The sequence below is a fragment of the Serinus canaria genome, chromosome 1A, assembly GCF_022539315.1.
Source record: "Serinus canaria isolate serCan28SL12 chromosome 1A, serCan2020, whole genome shotgun sequence".
Lineage (NCBI taxonomy): Eukaryota > Metazoa > Chordata > Aves > Passeriformes > Fringillidae > Serinus > Serinus canaria.
Genome location: NC_066314.1, coordinates 32,735,669 through 32,758,102, shown reverse-complemented (window position 1 = coordinate 32,758,102; position 22,434 = coordinate 32,735,669). Strand labels below are relative to the sequence as shown.

At 39.4% G+C, this 22,434-nt stretch overlaps 1 protein-coding gene across 1 annotated transcript in view; it reads right to left on the bottom strand.

Annotated features, from left to right (window-relative positions):
- HMGA2 (high mobility group AT-hook 2) overlaps positions 1-22,434 on the bottom strand; it is a 109,823-nt gene that overhangs the window by 76,350 nt on the left and 11,039 nt on the right. Inside the window, exon 4 of the mRNA XM_030238529.2 lies at positions 21,672-21,722. Within this exon, the coding sequence (XP_030094389.1) occupies positions 21,672-21,722 (51 nt within the window). The remainder of the gene's footprint in view (positions 1-21,671; positions 21,723-22,434) is intronic.

Below are 22,434 nucleotides of genomic sequence, written 5' to 3'. Positions count from 1 at the left end.
GTACGAGGAGACATTCTGTAGTAACAGCAAACCGACAATTTTACATCAGCACCTCATGGCTATTCACAAATCTTCACTGACCACCACAGACATCGGTGTTAATAAAGGTCAAAATTAACATCTATCTACATAATCTCCTGTAAGAACCACGCTGTAAAGGATCAACCAATCTAACTGTTTGATGTATTTGCAAAAATCTGATTAACCACACTAAAGTCATAGAAAACACTTCCACAAATTTTAAATACTTGATTCAAGCCTGAGAGATGAAAGTACAATAGGTTCTTTATCAAATATTTTAGTCTGATATTAAATTATTTCCATTCCTTTCAAGAGTACATTAGCTGACTTATTAAATCGACTAGTTACTCATTTCAAATGACTTCCTCAGTTTGTGGTACTAGGAAATGACTCTTTAACGAGTATTCTTAAAAGTGTATCACTGCTGATTCACTTGGTAAGATAAGTTCATGCCTTTTAAAGCAGCATATCAACTTGCAACTTTTAAAATAAAAGTGAGGCAGCAATTAGTACTATAAATATGCAAACAAGTAAAAGACAGCATTGTTCAATTTTTATTATCTACCTAACCTTAACTCTTCCCACTAACCCTGCCAAACATTTACTTTTCATATTTGTTTTGTAAAGTGCTACACTATCATTATTTTCCTGAAAGAGATTAGTTGCTGCAAAGCTTCCTTTTCCTAAGCACTTCAAGAAAACCAGTGCATATATCAGTGAACTGAATGGAAAATTCACAAGGAGCTGAATGGCACAGGTAGGACATGCCACATGAAATGCAGCTCGAGCTCGCATGCAGGGAGAGTGGGATTGTCTGCAAAATCATTAAATATTGCTCTTAGTGCATTCAGTTCACTTATTGCACTTTGTACATAACATTCTGTTTTATTTATTTCATTATTTAAGGATTTATTTCACATCATTTTCTATTCAGAAGGACAACATTTTGGTGACTACGGACACAGAAATAATAATTGATGAATGCTTTTTGGTTGTATGAGATTCCAGGAGCACGATGGACTCCTTTTTTTGGTAAGAAATATGAAATCAAGTATCTTTGCTATCACTAGGTACAAAACAATGATGCCTTTCTCACAACCAGCAGGTTGAACCTAACCCACAGAAAACTCAGTCTCCAGACCTGAGCACACTCCCCACACAGCTGGGCACCAACAGACAAAACATAATCCATCAGATGAAATGGAGTCAGAAGCTTGGCCAGCTCTCTTTAAATGATATCCCTGTATGCATTTCAGATTCAAAGATAAGCTGTTTCAGGATGGAGTAAAAATCACAATTCAAATGACAGAAAAATATCACCATTAAAAAGAGAAAAATAACCAAGTGATTTAATTGGGGAGGCTAACATTTTCTCCCTACTGATGTCTGTCAGAGCTGCAATGAAAATAACTTATGGAAAAAAAACGGTTTTAGTATTAGGGGTCACTATTTCAGAGTCTCTACAAGAAAGGTCACGAAAGTTCTTATTGTGAGGAAAGGGACATCAGGAGGAGACAAAGCCAAATGACCTTGACTGCTGTAAATGTTCACATATTTTTTTCAGCTTTGGCAAATAATGTATTGTCACGTTTTTAATTTTTTATTTGGGATCTTTTTCCAAATATAAGCTGAATTTTCAGTTTTTTGGTCTTAAAAACATTAAATTGGAAAGTTTTAACTGCAGTCCTAGTTTCTATATTATTTAGTGTTTTCTATTTATATACAATTGATTAAAATTTATTTTTATGCATAATTTAATATTTTATGTTTCTGTTATATTAATATTTTCTATTATCAATATTAAAAAGTGTTTGCCTTGGAACTTCTTTGGTTTGAACGTCTGAGTGTGTCTGTATGCATAAAAGTTGCTCAAATACAGGCACTTCAAAAAACTTCTCAAGCTACATACTGGTCAATCTGTTCTTTCTCAGATGGCATCCAATTCACACAAAGGGCATCTCTTTCTGACTTCTCATTCACCATTTCTTTATGACCCTATCAGATCTGACTGATTCTTACCCAACTCCTCACCACAGCCACTCATAACCTCCCGATTTCCTCAAACAAAGGCATTATTCAGGTGTTACAAAAAGTATTGAAGTATTATATACCCTTGAAGTATTTTTGCAAGTTACATAAATATACTATAGGGCACTCTCAGCCATGGCTGTTTTACATATGTAACATTTGAAGAATATTTAACTGAACGAAAAATGAAAACTAAAACACATTCCCATCAGTCTCTGCAGGTCCTCCTCCCCAAGGCTAATGGAATAAAATACTCACTGAAGAAAGAAAATCAGATAAGGAGAGAGTAAAAATAAAAAATCAAACCCAGAACATTAAACTCATCTCAATTTTTTTTAACGCTTAGACCTCCTAGTGAATGTGTTTGTCTCCAATCCTAGCTCCACAAGCTTCAGGAAATTCAGTTTCTATTTTAGCAGAGATATTTTGGTGCTTAAAATCAAACAGAAGCTACTTACTTGGAGGCTGTGAGTTAAGTACTCCCAGCTGTGGGAAGCCCCAACTGCAATGCAGGTGGGGGTATGGAAGATTCCAGCCGACTGCCCCCCATTGCTGCCTTTTGCATTAAGATGTTTCACATTGTTGCTGGTGTAATCATTCCAGGTACAGTTACTGTGAAACTGAGACTAAAATAACCACCCACACACACGACTTGAATATGGCTCAGTGTGTATAAAGGTGGGTGACTTCACAAGAATTGCAGCAGGATTTCAGAGCGCTTCTGCACCAGGAATGTGAAGAGTGTGTGTTTGCATTTATCCACCCACAACAGTGGGTTTTCTAGGTATCTGATAAATGCAACAGGGTTTTTTTTTAATCCACTTTGTTCTTTCTAGCCTACAAAAACCTCAGCAGACACCAGCTGTTGATTATATATATTGTACCTTTCCTCCCAAAGTGAAAGGATTTGCTCTTTTGTCTACAAGGCTCCTTGGGAAAGCAGGGTAAAGCAGGGTATTTAGAGAGCTGCAAAGAGAGGCCTTCAGCAACCTGCATCAGGCTGGAAGACCTGGCCCAGAAGACAAAACGGAAAACATGATAGGTATCAGGGGGCAGAAAAACAGAACAAGAACCTCACAACTAATCTCATAATTTCTTTGTGGTATGGCTTTATATTCAGAACATAGAGACAATTCAAGGGATCACCTCTTATCTTGACTCACTACTCATTGAGAAAAGAAATTAACCTCTGCAAACCTATCCCAGTTTGCTGAATGTCACCCAAACAAACTGAAAATACTCCACATCTCTGAAAAGCTGTCAGTATGTCTGGAATAATCTAGTACATTCACCTTAATACAAACTTAATTTTCAAGCACATGAAGAAACTGTACTGGGGACAAAGCTACCAAAAATGCCTCACTGTTCAAAAGGGAAAAGGTATCATCTTGACAAAAAACTGTAAGGTTTACGCAAGAAATATGATTTTAATGTTATGCACAATACATCCCACTCCCCAGAATGACTGTTCTCATCTCATCTCATCAAAATGAAGAGCAAACCTACATGGTTGTTTCCTCAGGATGGAGAAATCAAGATTTAGCAGCCCCTCCCAGCCACTTCTAGTGCTCAGGAAAAGCCCAAGGCATTTGTTGTTCTTACTCCAATACCAGTTGTGAGAAGACTTTCTGTGCTCTTGGGAGCAGCAAACAGAAAATGCCTGTAAGAAACCCAGTGCGCATGACTCCATTAACAGGCCATGGCTGGGCACAGAGGATGTAATTATTAAAACTCCAGGAAGCAGAGAATCCCTGTCCAAACTTTGAAATGCTAGGGGGAAAAAAGAGACAAATCCTAGGGGAAATATTTTAGAGAAACTAAGAAATAGTGCCTGTGGGAAACTATAAGGGAAAGGAAATTTGGAAAGTATTTAGAGTTAGAACAAGTGGCCCACACAGAAATCCCTCCTGTTGTTAACTGAAGAGGGAAACAAGGGTAAGACAAGGATGTCAGAAGAACACAAACACACTTAAATAAAGCAAGACCTACTGAAACTTTATTAATCGACATGTCAATAAATTCAAGGTCTGATATGTGAAGATGCTGAAGAAAAAGCCTGGAAAGAGGAAAGTTCCACACAGGATATGCTGCCCATTCAATGCAATCTCCACAAACTTGCTATTTCTTTTCAGGTGCATTTTGATAAAAATGCCCAGAGACAGGATGGGGGGAGAAGACTGATCCCACAGGGAGATGAAGCGGTTGAAGGGTAACAGGTACCTGTCTGAACTGAGCTGAGGCCATGAATTCTGCAGAGAGTCTTGAATCAAGGCCAAAGCACGGACACAGACAGGTTTCCATCTCTGTCAGAAGCCAGGAAGGAGAACAAGGACTATGGGGATACGAACATAAAAGCATAAGCCCAGAAACTACTTGGTTGTTATAGACTCCTGCATCTCCTGTCTTGTTTAAACTAACAGGTCCACTGTATTGGGGAGGAATTAAAAATCTGTCTGCTTGGTGGGAACATGAGGGACAGTCCTCAACACTGAGAAGCACTCTTTGCTCTTTCAAGTGGGGTTTATGAGTCCCACTAAGCAGCAGAACTGGAAGAAAAGCTGTAAATCCAAAAGTGAAGTTGGATGTAGGAAACATGGTCAAGCATAAAATTGCTAATAGAGTTCCTTCACCATGTCCCTTCATTCCAATTGTGAATGCAGTGCAGTTCAACAGAAATGTTTGCTGCTGATAATCTGAGGAAGCTTTTGCAAGAAACTCACCTATACATGGATCACACACAGAATAAAGTCCTTGAAGAATCAATAGTGCCTTTTTCAACATTAGTTATCACTTAGGAGCTTGTGTTTTTTTGAAACAACACACAGTCAAGAGGTAACTTTGTTCTGAGAAACACAGCAGCTTTAAATAGCAACTTGACTGTGCATTTCTAAAGAGATGAAAAAATAATTTCTTGCAGATTCATGTGTTTTTATGGCCTTTAAACAACACTATAGTCTCACAGGAAATCCTAACAATGGTTGAGCTTGAATCACCTCTGTTGGTACTGCACATCATCTGTTAGGGGATTTTTACCCAACCCTCTTATTCTTTATTAATAGGCTCATTTGTCTGAAAACCTGTTTCTTAAGAGTTTGTCTGTTCATTCTGCACCTGAAGTCATAACCCTTTGTTTGCAATCTCACAATTGGTTGCTGTGGAAATCATTATGATGTCACAAAAAATAAGGATTAGTAAAACTGCAAGCAGGGAATAAACAAGTTGAACAGATGAACTGTTAAAAAGGTTTTACTGCAAGTATGCACAGAAATAAAAAAAAAGGGAAAACAAAAACTTTCCTCCAGACCTGATCTATGACATATGTTCACACAGTGCTGACACAGACTAGGGACAGAAGAATTCTCCTTCATGACTTTTGGTCCAGGGGCAATATTTGGAAAATCTACTGCCTAGGAATATGTTTGCTACATTTTGATAAGATACAGAACACAGGACCTTAATTTCAAACTACTGTGAACCTTATGCTTCTCTCTCTTTTAAGAAAGAGAAAAAAACAACTATTCTGTGGCTAATCTATGGATGGATAATGTTTTCCCCTGGAAAACAATGCATTTGGCCAAGTAGTAAAAATAAGCTTCTTGATGGACTTTAGACCAAATTAAAACCAGCTCCTTGTGGTGCCTACCAGCTCCAGCTTCCATCAGAGCAACTGGTCCCCACACATCTTCTCCATGAAACACCCTAATTCTCAGACTGGTGAACTGTCTCTCTTTGGCAAGTCACATGGGTGCAGTAAGTCACAGGATATGGCCAAGGTGGCCAGCTGCAAGGTCAACATGGAAGTACAGACGTAAGCTTTCAGATGAAACTTTTGCCTGCTATGGCCTGAGGAAGGACCTTTGCCATCAGACCACTGACCTCTGCAACCTCCCTGTCCCAGTCTGGCAGTAGCCATTTGCAGCAGTGGAATGGCAGATCCCTCAGTCAGCTGTAGCAGGTGAGGTCAGAGCAGAGAGGCTGTGGCTACATGCGTGATCAGTATGGGCTGTGCAGGCACAGATCCATGCTGTTTTCCCATTTTCACAGTCCCTCCATGGGCTGCCCCCTGTTCTTCCGCCTCCTGTGAGACTGCCAGGAGCACACAAGCACAGGGTGCTTGGACAGATTTTTGTCCCTGGTTTTGCTTTTCTATGTAACACATCAGAAACACAGATGAGATTGCCCTTCACCTTTGTTTAAGACAAAGAGCAGTGGATTCTCAGCACAAGGGGTAAAAATCCGTTTAATAATGAGGAAAAATCTCTTCCTCTCAGAAGCAAGAGCACACACAGTACTGGGATGCCAGCTGGCTCTCACCAGGATTTTCCAGAATTAAGGTTCATAGTCCTCCTCCTTTCACTTAGCACTAAGTGAGATGGGCAGCTAAAGCAAAGCTGGGGCAACTCTACTATTCATTCCAGGATTGATCTTCCACAAAAGAAAACTGGTAACTAATCAAAGCTCAAATGCCTGCCACTTCACTACTGGTGAAGAAAGAAGTACACCTTGGTGGTGTTTTCAGTCATCAAAATATTTGAGATACAACAGGCTCAAATACATTGATAGGTATAGCACAAAAGCATCTACACTTTGGTATGAAAAGTGCCTGGTGCTTATCTCATCAAACCTTCTTCTCAAAGCTAGGCTGACTTCTAAATCAGCGATCAGGTTGGCCTTTCTTCAAGGAGGGAGATTCCTCAGCCTCTCTACAGAGTATGTCCCCTCATTACCCCCACCCCCTGTGGTGGATTTCCTTTCCTCAATACATGGGAATTCCCCTTGCCAAAACCTGTGGCCCGTGACCTTGTTCTCTTACACCATGACACAGCTGGGGAAATGCCATGGACTCAGGAGACCATGCAAGCGAGGGAAAACCAAGTTCTGTTTCTGTTGAGAATTTGGCTTGTGCGCAAATAACACCCTTCATTCACTTGGCATCCTCCAAAGCCTCCACTCCCCATGGCCTGACTGACAGGGAATTCTGGTATCTTCTGAATAAGGGTGAGAAAATTGCATATAGGTACAACACGTAACTTATTCCATTTTTCCATGTCTTACAAATAATTATTTGTCAAGGTTTGGCAAGCACAATGTATTGATGTTCTATTTATGCTGCTGATCACTAATTTTAAGAGGTTACAAACACTCTGCATATAAAGTTGGTGAGGCAATCCTCTGGTAAAAAAAGTAAATTGCAGTAATATTTAGCCTTGGAAAAGAGGTGCTAAAATGTTCTTTAGGAACATCTTGCACCTTCTTATTGAAATAAATGTTTCAGCCACACAAGAAACAGCCACAAATCTGAAAAAAGGAGACACCTTGCATTTGGTAGCTATTCGGTGTTCATGAAAGCTTTGCAACCTCCTTAATGGAAGACAGCTTTTTCTTTCATTAAATACATATCTGTAAAAACAACTCAAAAGACATCAAACACCAGAAAAAGTACACTGAAATAACAATAAAGATCTAATATAAATCCACAAAAGCCAGGAAATTCAGAGATAAAGAAAGACTTTCAGACAAGGGAAAACCTTCCAATGTATTAAACTGGAGCATAAATTCACTTCCTCTATGCTTGCCATCAAGTCATTCCAGACACAGGGGGTAAGTTCCTCCCTGGGGTAACTCAAGTGCCTTCAGCAGTACTACTCCAAAAATCAGTTTGGCCCTACAGAACTGTCTTATTGCTTTCTCTCTTTCTGATAATTGCCATTGGTTCGAGTTTAAACAGCAACTTCCTGTCTTACAGCTCATTTTCCCATCATTCAGAGACTGTATTTGTGAGATTGCAATACTTTCCATGATTACAGACTATGAGGTCAGCTGTGGGGTTATGACTTCACCGACAGACTGGCTAAAGGAGAACCACTGTGCAAAGGAGAAAATTCACACTCAAACACAAATATATCTGAGATTAGCAAAGACAACACTGCACCTCAGTGGCATGGACATTTCCATCTGCACAAATAATATTCTCTACTTTTCACTCAAGCCAAGTATGAAAATGTCCCTTAAAATTTCTGTTTTATTCACAAGTCATCCATGGTGCTGATGTGTTGCCACCCAAATTCAATCTTGATGTCAGCAGCAGTTTAAATCACAAGTTGTGGGTCCAACTCTTTGCACTCTCTGGAAGTGCAAAATCAGACATAAGCTCAAGACAGGATATGAAGGAAATGAAGTGATTTTGAGCTACCTTCAAACTTCCCATGATTCTGCCCTCCCCCTCAAGCTGACATGGCTTTTGTCTCTGGGGTCTGGCTATTCTGTCTCCAATAAAGCAAGATAACCATAATGAACTAGTTACTGGGAGATCCCCAGGTATCTGGCTGAGCAACAGAATCCAAAAAGAGGAATGTTAACCTCCTAAACTGCATCTAACCCAGGTACTAAGAGAGTTACCCTGAGCTTTGATATACAGAGCCTAACTGCTGTAAACAAAAGAGCTTTACATATTACCTTTGTTTCTGAAAGAAGAAAAATTATTTTTCCTTTCAGTTTCCTAGACCGCAAGCGGCAGAGGGGCTATGACAGCATGCAAAATAAGAAATGGGTAACTTAGAAACTCAATTATCCTGGACTGAAAACTCTGAGACCAGCACCTTGGACACAACTGAGCAGACAGCTGGTGAGATCAAATTCAATCTAAGAATCCAAAAGTGACAATTCCCCATTACTCTAGGTCTTATGGAGACTTGGGCTCTTTGTTCCTTCTTTCTGCCTGTCTGCTACTCTTTACTGTTTGATTTTCTTAAAGGTTACCTGCAATTTCTCATATTTCTCATATTCTCATAGTTAGTCTTGGATTAGACATTTATTTTGTTAGATACCTTCCAAATAAACCATCACACATTTTTTTTTAAATTAAATAAACGCCTTTTCCAATTTTTCAACAGCCTTATCAAGTTTGAATTACTGAACAGGAGAACTTTTTCAAAGTTTCTATCCATGACATTTATGAAGAGGGAAGGCAAGCTATGGATTCAAATGTTTACCCAGAGAAGACAAACACAAAATGGATACAGCTATGTTCACCCATGCTTCTATACTTGTGCAAAGTGTCTAGAATGCTCACAGAAGTGAGAAAAAAAGGCAAAATTCCTCCACTTTTTTTTTTTTTTTTTTTTTTTTTTTTTTTGTTCAAGGTCACTAAAAGCTTTTTGGAAAACCAACACATAAAAAAAATGGGAAAGCTAAATAAATCACTAGAGTTCTGCTTCTCATTTATTATACACTCAAGATAATGGTTTCAGGGATGTGAAGAAAGGTGTATGGAGCTTTGCAATGCACAAAACTTGTTCTGGGACATTACTTAATTACTATTTGAAGTTTTAACCATGCAAAGAAACCCACAGTGATTTATAATTAAGCAAAAATATCATGTCAACTCTAACTTCTCCCGTAAATAGCCTTTTTTGTGATTTGGCACAATTGAATTAACAACCGCTTGCTTGGAAAGCAGTTGCATCTGGTTTGCCTGCAAAGGTTCTGAGACCTACTTCCTGAAATTAGCAGTGAAAGACAAAGCACCTTTCTGCTTGGAGCAAAATTATTATTAAGAATATAATTTTGAAACATTTCTGTGCTCATGTGTGAACTTCAGCTGTAGCATCATTTTCTTTGTTGTTCTCTGCACAGTGGATATTGTCTTTACCTAAAGGATTTGTTCTAGTTTAAACAAAGTACAATGTGCAAAACCTTCTCCTTCAAAATATTGTGCAGATTAAAGGGCAAATTCTTTCCCTTACTCAAAATCATAATAGGTGTTTTTTTGTTATCATAACTAAGAAAGGGTTTCCAATTTATATATCACCATTTACAAGCCTTTGGAGAGAGAAATCCTGACTTCAACCAAGTAAGCTGGAGTCTTGCTATTGGATTCACTTCAGTGGAGGCACAACTTTACACAGACTCACCTTAAAAGGAATTTCTTTCAGTGACTAATATGCCCTCAGTATGTATCTACCTAGGACCACAGCTCTTAATGAAAGTTATGCATGCAGAAAAAGCAAGATAATTCAGGCATTTTCAAAACTACATCTTAAATATCTTTAAAAAATTAGATGAAGGTTACAGTACAGATCTGTCCATATTTCACTTTTCAAACAGTTCACAGAAATTATTAAAGAAGAAAGAAATTATCCTTTTAAGAAGTATTACTGTTCATGTGGCATACAATTTGCTTTATAATTAAAAAAGTAAAAAAAAAATCTTCTGTGTGTATGTCTGTACAAGTCCAGTCCACCTGTTATTCCTGCAGTGACTGCTCAAAACTTAGCTGACATTAATAATAAATTTATTGTATTCATAGATTTGATCAAATAGTGCTTGTTATGTAAGTCACCATAAAGTTTCTGTTGAACACGTACAAATGGTCTGCCTCAAATTACTTGAGTTTTGTGCAAACAGGGCTACTGACACAATTTATAGAGCTTGTAACCAAGGAGCAGACACAGTCATGTACCACATTAGTGGCAGAGGGAAAAGGGCTGAAATCCAGGCAAGTGATTTCATTAGGAGTTTGGCCACTGACCTCAACAAACCTAATATTTCATCACACATCTCCGGGATACATATTCAATCTACAAGACCAGGGGCATCATATCTTACTGGTAGACCATTTTTTCAGTCTACCTACCTCAATGAGACTTATGTATAAAGCTTAATGAAACAATTGCTTGAATAGTCACTCTTGACTTGAATGGGAAGCTTGCAGAAGTACCTTGAAAACTTGATACACCTCTAACAACTCCAAATAGTTTATGAATGTTAATGAAAGTTAATGAATGCAACAGTGCATGCCATGGCAGAGGGCACCTTGTCCCCTCTACATATTCAATACTTTGATCCAAGTACTGTATACACTTTGTCAAGTGTGTAATTTTCAAAACCCAAGTAAACAGTTGAATGTGGAAGGAAGGTCCCCAAGCAGATTTCTCAAGGCATGTAGCATCATTAACAGGAAACAAAGCAGGAGAAGCAGCCATAGCCTGAATGGGTGCTCTGTAAATACTAAGGAAACCCAAACAATATGTCAACACAATGCAATTTTTAAAAGATCATAACATTGAAGCTCACATATGTGTTCCTATTGCATCTTGTAAAAGGCTCCAATTGTTATTAGGATAATTGATAACAGTCAAAATGGATTTCGGTAATATATTAGGTAAAGTCATGAATTCTGCTCCATACAGAAACAAACAGTCTGACTGTTTTTAAGCTCTCAGCAGTTATTCAGAACAGACAGGATGTAAAAACCCTAAATTGTGCCAATTCACTCATTATCTTTGAGTGTCCAAAATGGAGACTGCCACCATTGGCAAGCAACCTTTAATCAAAGCAAACCAACCTCTGCGGACCAAGTGCCATTCCCACTGGCACCAACACAGATATACAATCAAATTTAACTTATCAGTACTATTGTTTAAATCATAATAAGTAACACCGAAGCCTGACCCTGCAGTTCCACAGTTCAACACTTGTCAGGATTGAAGGACTAGAATAAAACAAACTTAAAATAGAGAGTTCATTTTAAAGAATTGAAAAGAAAAAGCAGAATAAAGACATACATTATTCATTACTAGGCTCCCAAAACTGCTATGGAAATAGCACTCATAAAAATATATAACTGAGCTGCCAAAAAAACCCCTGAAACTCTACAATACCTACAACGATAACAGGGAATACACTTTCAACTGGCAAGAGAAGGAATTAATATCACATCCAAATAGATTGCAGCAAGTTGTTGCCAGCAAAATTCTAACATCAGTGCTATAAAACACACAAATAACATCTTATCTATGTGGAGATTTCACTAGAGTGGGGATTGATCTATATATTCTCTGCAGCTATCTCTGGAAGTTCCTCTGTTGCCTAGTATTTTCTTACTAACCTTCAAGCCCTCTCTGTTTAATTAGGTGAACATGTGCAAAACTGGTAATCTAAGGCAGCTAGCCTTGCCTCCCCACAAAAACGCCACTCCGTTTCAAGTTTCAGCCAACAGCCATCCAAAATCTAGCTCCATCCCTGGAAGCCTTCAGAGCTGTGAATTACCAGGACAGAGCACAGCACCATTCACAGTGCTCAGGTCCAGCCTGGGCATCAGCATCTCTGAGCAAGACCATTCACAGGGGGTCTATCTATTAGCAAATGTGATGAAGATTTAAATCCACACCTCCCATATAACTGTCCTAATCACAAGCTCCTGTGTTCTCCTGGATGAGAAGCGTTCTCCAACCCTTCTCTTGAAGCTGAAATGCCATTCAGAGAAGAAGCCACGCAATTTTTGAGTATACTAATTAAGGCCAGTTTTTAACATTTAGGATGGAAAAGACTTCTGTCCTCGAATCCAACCATTAATACTGCACTGCCAAGTCCACCACTAAACTATGTCCCTAAGGACTACATCTATATCTTTCTTAAATATCTCTGGAGATGCTACATAGACTTTTTAAATATTCTAGGAGCCTGTCCTGGAAGGGAATGGATGATAGAACCTAAAACCCTAATGACATAGGCTGTATCTTGGGTGTAATGGATTCCCTGCAATGTTATGCCATGAAAGAAAAAGGATGAAACCCAGAGATGCCTGCATTTGAGAGATAAATCCACATTCCCCTCCCATCAGCACAGGGTGGCTGGTGGCTGCCCTTGAGCAGAAGCAAGATTTCCTTCCTGAAATGAAATCACTGCAACATCAAAACAACCAAGAAGCAGCCTCCTTGTTTCACTGTATTGCAAAAAAGGAAATCATATCCCATGAACAGCCTAGAGTAACAGCACGGCTCCTTAGCATCTTCTGTGCAACCAGAACCATTCTGAACAGAGAGAACACAGAAATGCAAAACAAACAGTATTGTCAGCATTATCAGCCTCCACTCCACAATTACATGCATCTCAACATAGAGCTTTTTCATTCAGACTGTCATCCTCCCAGGCCTCCATGTTTCCCATTTTCCCTCAAGACTGAAAATATCTGGATTCTCTTGGACCTGAAAAGATAATTCTTCCTCTTCTAGCAGAAGTGTCACTACTGCATCTTTAAATCATCAAACAACATATCCCAATCTGACTATTTAGGCAATTCAGTTTATGGAGCCACAATTTTCAAATGTCAGGGTCTTGTCCATCTATTTTTATTTTGGTTTTCCTTTGCAGTCTGATGAGTATCTCACTCAGGGACTTGTAAACGCTGTAGTAAACTATGCTTCATGTATATTTTAAATGGGAACTAGCACAAAAGAAATTCAAAACAGAAAAGAAAAAAAAATAATTTTCCTCACTAAGTGTTGTGTGCTACAGAATTAGAAGACGATTCCTGGTGTGGATATTTTGCTGCTATTTAATGGAGGAAGCCCACCTTCTTGTTAAAAATCTAGCCTCATACCTAAAATGTAACACTGAACTGTAATCTGAAGTGAGGCTTAGAGTCAGGATTAAGGAAGTGGAAATAACAATACTTGCACTTAAAAGCATATAATGACTTTCATTCAAACACCTGAAAATAATCTCCAAATATCAATTATCACAGTATCAGTCTCTCCCAAACTCTTCCCGAAGAGGATCAACCCTGCATTCCTTTGGCATCCAAACTGCCTGCTTGGATCTGTACAGAATGCAGAATAAAGCTAAAAGTATTACCTGCCTTTAATTATTATGGTAACTCTTAATTGACAGGAGTAAACTTACCCACACAGGGACTGAGTGCCATTTATAAGATGGCTTTTTCTTGCAGAGAAAAAATTTGACATCTTCCTGTAGGGCTACTGCACTATGGGGGCTTCCAGTATAAAACAGATTTAAATTAAATTAAATTAAATTGTGTTGAAGGAGAGGCACAATTAGTCAAAAATTTTAAGAAAACCTAGGAGTCTTGACTCTGACCTTCTCTTCTGGATCACACATTAAAACATGGGTTTTCATTCCATCTGCAGCACTACCTTTCAAGAGGACAAGGAATGGAAATAGATGAAGTGACTCATCTGCTTCTAGATGAGGTGACTGGGAATGGCCCTGTCCAACAGCTATGACTCAGACTGGCTAATCCTCAAAAGGAGAGTGACAATATTCCAAATATTCAAGGAACCAGACACCTCATTTTTGTGACAATGTATGTCATTTAATCAATCAGTACTGGACTTCTAAGTAATCAAGGTACAAAGATGAAAAAATATCATCATTATGCATCAAATATCCTTCAGGCTTGTATGTAGGATTGGTTCAAAACCCTTCAGTCCAGAATCTCTTCATTCTATCCAGTATATGGAATCACATGATCACAGAATCATTTCAGTTGGAAAAGAATTCCAAGACCATCAAGTTCAACCATTAACCCAGCACTGCCAAGCCCACCACTAGACCATGGCCCTAAGGTCCACATCTACATGTCTTTCAAATATCTGTAGGGATGATACATCCACTTTTTAAATATCTTACTCCTACTCCTCACTGCTCACCAGAGATACTGAAATTGTCACACCTGAATTTATAGAACAGGTAAAAAAACATCTGTTGGTTTCAAATACAGGAATGAAAAGTGAAATGTTTCCTTTCCTGCCTCATCCAATGTACGCTCAAGCAAGCTTTACTGGAGGAGGATGGCCTTGAGCTGAAGGCATGGGGCAGGCTGCCAGGAAATCCGAGTTCTATTCCTGGCTCTCCTACAGATTTCCTTGGGCAAGGCAATTAACCTTGTGGAGTACACTTTCAATGGAGGTGAGGCCCAGCTTCTCTTTCTGCTTTCATAACATTTTCAATGGTGAAAATGGAAATGCAGGACCAAGAATGAGTGCCTGCACTTTTCTTTACCTGATTTTCTGTCAGGTATTTGGATGCATGGTTGCTGATAACTGTGCTAGTAAAAAACCCTAAGAATTCAAACATTGCAGGCATAAAAACGCCTCCAGGTCTTGCCACAAACAACCTCAGTGCTCAGTTTGCTCATACGTAAAATGGGCAGCGGGGCATCTAAAGCCAAAGTACACAGCCAAGCAGAAAACTGACTTTTAAAGTTCTTGAACACCTGTTATCTGAGATCATAAAAAGGGAATTGCTAAGAATTTCAGTTTGCCTTTCCTTAGAGATGCTCTAATTTTACCTGGTGCATTTTTTTACCCAATAGAAGTTCCTCTTTGGACCCCAAATAGAAGAAAAGATTTTCCCTTAAGCAGTCTGAAATGTCAGATGAAATCAAAATTCTTTTTTAGCTGATATCTTTTAATATACCTTAAAAGAAGTTGAATTAGAGAATGAGTGAAATAACAGTTTGCTAATATAAATGCATATTAGAAAACAAATATCATGGCTAAATTTTCTGTTGTGGTCTCTCTCAAATAAATGTTACCACATCCATTTTTACCAACAAAGAAGAGGACTCTGAAATTCCAAGGAAGGACACTATTTGCTTAGACAAATGTCTAAAGAAATGAAGACACATACCTCTCTGAACACTGAGGAGACAGAATATATTTTTAGGGATTTTTTTAATGCATTTGGTACAAGTATGTAAGATGATTTTATTCCTTTCCTGAAATGTTGAAAAGCAAAAAAAAAGCAAACAACCAAAAACTGGCAAAAGAAAAAAAAGAGCATCTGTTATTCACAGAAGAAAAGTTTAACAACCACTGGTTTTTTTTTTCAAATGTTCATGTTTTGAGAGAGAATTTATTTTACAGGTCATCTGAACTGGAAACTATGTGTATAGGTATAAAGACTTTAAGGCTTTTCATTCATGTCCTCAATCCACTTCCTAATTTTAGGAATTTTACAGAGAGGTCAATAGTCCTTTTTTCATAATTATAAAAGCCCCTTCAGGCTCTTTAGACCACTGAAACAATGAACACTCTCAGGTGAAAGAAGGTATTTTATATTACCAAGTTATAAAATAGTACCTATGACCTCCAGAAGGAAGCAAAGGTTGTTTGGAAGATTAAAGTAACCGCAGCTTGTGTAAATTTTCACGATGTGCTTCACATGAGGCAGTAACACCACAGATACAGCAGTCAAAAGTCATAAAGACTCAAAATAACTGAAATTATGTTACTCTTCCAAGAACAAGAAACAGAATTTTTATCAGTGCTATCTTCTGTAATTACATAAATAGTAACCTTTTCACTCATCATCCAATATACAAAATATAAATTTTATCTCAGCCATGTCTTGCTCCAAATGGACCGGTAATACTTAATTTAAACAAACACACGTTCTCTTAACAGCAGAATCTCTAGCCTAGCTTAAGGATACACTGGTAAGCACCACATCAGAGAGTGTGGGAAAGTCTCACATTAACCTTTTGTTATCTAACAGCCAATTATGTGTTTTATTTTATTGTCTAGGTTGTCTTCCATAGCATTAAAAGATTAATATCTCCAGCTGAGAATTCACCACTGCTATAACAAAGCCTTCTTTGGAGCAGGATGGACTATGATCACAGAACATTCTTCTTTCTCTCTGTCACCCAGTGACTAAGACTGCATGAATTTAAGCATCTCTTAGACCATGACTTCATATGAGACAAAACTTCTAACCTAAACCACTCTCTTCCAGTTTAAAGCCATTTCCCCTTGTCCTATCACTACAGATCCTTGTAAAAAGTCCATCTCCATTTCTCTTGCAGCCCTCTCTGGTTACAGGGATGCTGCTCTATGGTCTGTCTAAAGCCTTCTCCAGGCCGAACAGCCCCTACCCTCTCAGCTTGTCTAGATGATCACAACTAGGATCAGATTAAAAATCCGCTTAAGGAAATTAATTTCTTATTATCTCTTAACTCCTACCAAACTGAAATGTGCTCTCTATACTGTCTAGAAAAAAACCAAAATTGTTGGAAGTTTTCTAAACAGGTCACAGTTCTTACTTAAGCTTTGGTGATGAGACACACAAGCAGATGCTTCACATGCATCCTGCATGTCCCTGTTCAGATGGTCACCAACTATCTTCTGCTCTTTCAATAATGCAAATTCTAGAACTGCATCTATCCATCTTTTAAAACAGCTATAAGGCAAGGAATGAGCCATCTCTTCTCCTCACCAAAGTCCTGCTCAAGGCTGTAAAAAGCTCTGGACTGTTTCCCTGGAACAACTTTGCCATGCTATGCAGAGAGTCCGTGGTTGAAGTCAAACAATTTTGAAATGCAAAATAATTCTTCCTAAAGACTCGACAGAACCAATGGAAATAAAAAACAAATACCCTTTTCTGCATCAACTTCAAAACTGGATTTCAGATTCCTCCATTAAACTGATGCCTGAGAGCACTAGAAGACTATGAAATTTCCAGGGCTTTCCAGTGCAGTTCTTTGGAACAAACAGCAAAACAATTGATCACTTAGTCCTCTGCTCTACTCATAAACCTTCAGTCCCTTCCTTTCAGTCAAATTATAGGCATACACAAATGAAATAAATAAAATAAAAAAAACCTTTGATAGATCTTTACAAAGGGCTACATGAAGCCATGAGCAAAACAGTCTCTGAGTCCATGAGCAGCAGCATCCGACCTCAATAGCAAACACGTGGCCCTGATGAAGTTAATGACAAACCTTTCACTGACTCCTGTGAATGTGAATTTGACTTTATGCCTGTGCTACATAAAATAATTCTGCTAATAAAAAACAGGTTGCTTCATAGGCTTTTTTTAAGCATCAAAGGCTATGTCTACAACATGGACCACAGGATGGTGCTGAGGACCTAAGGTCCAAACCACACACCTTTCAAAAGGTTTTTATTTCACTCTAGCCTAGTCCTGTGGCTTGAATGTCTCACAGACTTCACTTCTACAGCACATCTTCCAATTTGGTTTCATTTGCAAGGAGTCCAACCAATGATCTCTGGGACTGCTACACAACACATACAGTAAGTGGGGAAAATTAGGAGATGCATTCCTAAAGCATACTCCTGATTTGACCTAACACATTAATGCAGATGCATCCAAGGAGCTTAGAATAAGTCTGTGCAATAAAACATCTAAAATTAAGGAGTACTGAGGCCCCCATGAAGAGGGTTAATAGGTAATAGACTCACAGCCTTCAATGTGTTCACACGTGTGCAGCAACCTACAGTGAAGGTGAGTTTTAGAGCAGTAAGCACTGTGTTTCTGATTTCAGCTACATTCATTTCCCACCTGCCTGACCTTCTTATCTTCAGACTTTCATTCAATTAGCCCTCCACATTTAGAAAGCTTTTCTATGTAGCTGAATATTTTATTTTCAGAAGGTTTTATTGAATCTTTACCATCTATTCTATTGACAAGGGTCCTCCTTCTTTCCCCTGACAGCTTTGCAAAGTACATATTATGCCATTAAAAAGATCATCTGATGTCTCATATGCTTGTGATAAACTGGGCTTCTTGCACTCTTCACTCGGGCTCTCCCTCCCTCTCTCAGTTTTATACTAGTCAAATAAGATTTACTTCTCTTCTAAAAAATAATATATAAATAAATACACTGTGAATCACAAACATTAAATACTTAATTTGAACCAGCAGAAAGACCAGCTACCAGAATTCTACAGTGGTCTGTTAGCTCGTATGTGTCTGCATGTGCATACTGAAGGAAACAGCAGAAATAATACTTTACAATTTGATGAACAACATATGACACAGAACCTCTAGACTCCCAAAAAAAGGTTATAAACTTATGAAAATGTAGAATTCTGCCCTCTCCAAGAAAAAAACCCTACACGCTCCTTACTTGCACAGATACTAAACCATCATCAGTAAGGCCTGACATATAAATAAATTGGATTGGGGAAGAATATCATCATTAGGATTAAACTGAAACATGGGTGATAAAAAGGGACATTTTCTAACTACATGTTGGAGGTCTAAACAAAAAGGATGATGCTGTTGCTTTCAGGCAACCTCCTCCCCTGATTTCAACTACAAGCTAGAAGGAGCCTGTGAACTTAAGTTAAACTGGAAAGAGAAAAAAAAGAGAAGGGGGAAAATTCTTCAGACCATGAGAATCAAACATGCCATTATCTCAATGCAAGCTGCAGATCTGGAGAATTATCTCTAAAAATTACAAGAAGCAATCCTATCATAGGAATAATGAAGTAAAAAGACTATGCTTTCAACGGCTGCAACAGCAAAGTAATACCAATATGCAAAATATGCATTAAGTTAAAAAAAATGAGTGAAACTGTCAAAAGTATTGGTCTCATGATAAAGTAATGCATACAACCCATTTCAGTAATTCCCACTTCTGAAAATCAGATTCTTGACTTGACAAATAGCCCATTCCATACTGAATGCTCCACTGATACTGCCTATTCTTTCTTCCCCATAAAAATACAAACATAGATGTGGGAACCCAGCACATCACTCCTGATGTCCAGAGCTACCGAGAGAACCCGTGGGGGGCTCGGGGGTCTTGGAATGTTGCCAAAAGCACTTGGTGGCTTGATTTTGATCCATCTAGGGATGTGCCACCAATGTATGAGGAGATGGAACCTGTGGGAATTACCTGGGTGTGAATGGTGAAGGGAAAACGTAGTTATAGGGTAAATTACAGATTTTGGGGTTTCGGTACAGGGGGGTTATGGAGACAAGATGGAGGAAACAAGGCATGTCACAAGACTCTTCTTTCTTCTTCTTGTCATCCATCTTCTGGTGTGGTGCTGGCACTTGAGGATTGGTCTGGGGTGAGAGTGTATCCGGTGACGAGGGTGATAGGTATTGAGGATAAAAAGTAAATATGATATACGTAGTTTTTGGTATAAAAGACGTGCCCGCCTTGGGGGTGGCCAGAGTGCCTTTGGCTGCCGTGCTGGTCAGATCCCAGTCGGGCAGAGAAGGGACTTTATAGATAAGATATAATAAACAATTCTGAAGACCGAAAAACCCTGGAGTCCAGACTCATCTTTTGAGACGCAGCCTGCCAGAACCATCTTAAGCGTGTGTGGGGACAGAGACAAACAGCCGAACCCCACACATAGAAGGGAAACATTCTAGCCTACAAGGTGCCAAAAGTGCTGTATTAGCCCTTTTCACTGAAAACTCACCTTAGTTTCTGACCATGAGTACTTGGAAGAGAAAACCTTTTTAACATGTCAGGCTGCTGCCTTTTCCCTCTTCCCCAAACTCTTCAACCATCCCTGTTCATCTGTCACACATTCCTAACTCAGAGGGGATGGCTTGACTGTTATAAATTAATTACTCTCATAAACCAAGTATTTTTGCTGTTTCCCAGGGATTGCACCCAAGGTGAGGATCAAGCAAGCAACACTCAGTGTCCAGATATGCAAGGTTCAAGCCAGACGGGAGGAAGCAGACAGAAACTGACCCATGTTTTACTGCATCTGGCATTTCCCTTCCCCAAGCTGCTTATGAGAAGATCACCAGCATAGATACGTTTCAAAAAGCCACTTTTTTAATGGCAGTAAGCTTCCTCCTGTATCTGAAAAGTGCCTGACTTAAAAACTACAGGTATAAACCACTCATCTAGTATGCATCAGTCTGTTTTCTCCACAGAAATATCCTGTGGAACATCCACTGGAAAATGCAATAGAACTAGTTCTTAAAGGGACTGCTAAAGCCAGCTTCCCTGTGTTTAGTGGCTAATACTCTGGGGAACCTCAGCTGGAGTTTTCAGTACCTTCTTGTGCTGTTTGAGCTTTTGCAAGCGTATACTTTTACAACTCTTTTAACAGTTATGCAAAAGAACTGAACAAAATTGAGTGGGAAATAACAGGACTGACAGGAGGAAAGAGAATGCAGAGTGAAATAAGGGTTTGAAATTGAGATGGTTGGGGTGGATTTGAAACAGAAGTTTAAGGAAAAATGTTGAGCAGGGAAAGGTAACTGGAAAAGGGAAATCAGAAATGTTAACTTGTGATGAAGCACACAGCCACACCTTTTTATCATCTAATATTCAATCCCATATTCCCAGTGACACCCCATATGAAAGCCCTTACACAAGTGAAAAACATGCAGATGAGAGGTGCACCACGCTCATTAGCTGTAAACATCAGTGAGAATACAACATTTCAAGTACCTAAGAATGAAATACTTCCATTGCTGAAGAATAAAAACACACTTCTGATAGACACTTCTAAAGACTAAATGGGGTCAGGAAACATGGAAATATATTACCAGTCACTACAAATATATGAGGCATGAAAATGACTGTGAGTGGAAAAACTAAGTTCTAAATGCAAGTACCCTGCTGATCATCTGTGCTCTTTCTCACTGGATTTAAGGAAATATGCATGTCTCCAGGCAATGTAGAACAAAAGCATTTTGGTTTTCAAACTTTATCTCGTGCACCCTACATCTGAGTCTTATCACCCCCTGATGTCCCATAGTGCCCCTTTATAACCTTTGTTACTCAATTACTGAACAAGTTATCTCATTGTTACTCTCTTTTGAAGGAAGAGTTGAGGCTCTTTTCATGCTGATAAGATAGGCATAAATATTCACTCATTCAATTGTAAAGTGTGTTGAGCAAACTACCAGAGTCTAAAGGTAGGAAGCAGTGATCAACTCTTTGCTCTCTTAACCCTTTAGTCAATCCACCAGAACAAAGAGACACAGAAGATCGATGCTTTTCTTACAAATGAAATTACTGTTCTCTAAAGGAATGGACTTTATAACATGCTTTATAACACAGCAAATAAATCTGGAACTGAAATACCTACCCACTTTCTGGGCCGGCCTCTAGGTCGCTTTTCACCAGTGGCTTCTGCTTTCTGTAAAAGAAACACAACATATTTTATACCTCAGCATTACTTAACAGCCTCAGTAACTAGGAACTCCTTTCCTGTAACATTAGCTACCATCATACCTCTTGGGTGGCACCAGGCCCCCCAGCTAAGCTGTGTGTTTTTTGGCAGAATGTGGGACTATGCTGCTTTTCCTGGCATTTCCTAGGCAGTGCCTCACCTGCACCCAAGGGTGTCCCCAGCCCTGACCCACGCTTTGTCAGGGGCATGGAGGAGTGTGCCCACATAGCCCCTACTGCCCAGGGCCCTCTGCAGAGCCACACTGTGTCAGGGGCATGGAGGAGTGTGCCCACACAGCCCCTGCTGCCCAAAGCCCTCTGCAGAGCCACACTGTGTCAGGGGCATGGAGGAGTGTGCCCACACAGCCCCTGCTGCCCAAAGCCCTCTGCAGAGCCACACTGTGTCAGGGGCATGGAGGAGTGTGCCCACACAGCCCCTGCTGCCCAGGGCCCTCTGCAGAGCCACACTGTGTCAGGGGCATGGAGGAGTGTGCCCACACAGCCCCTGCTGCCCAAAGCCCTCTGCAGAGCCGGGGCTGCCCTGGCCAGCCATCCAACATGCCGGCTGACGGTGGGGACATAGGGCAACTGGGCAACCTGAGAATCTCCAAGAACATCAAATCTAGTCTTTCACATGCCATCAAAAAGTACTTGAAGATACTAAATTAAAAGTACAGCTG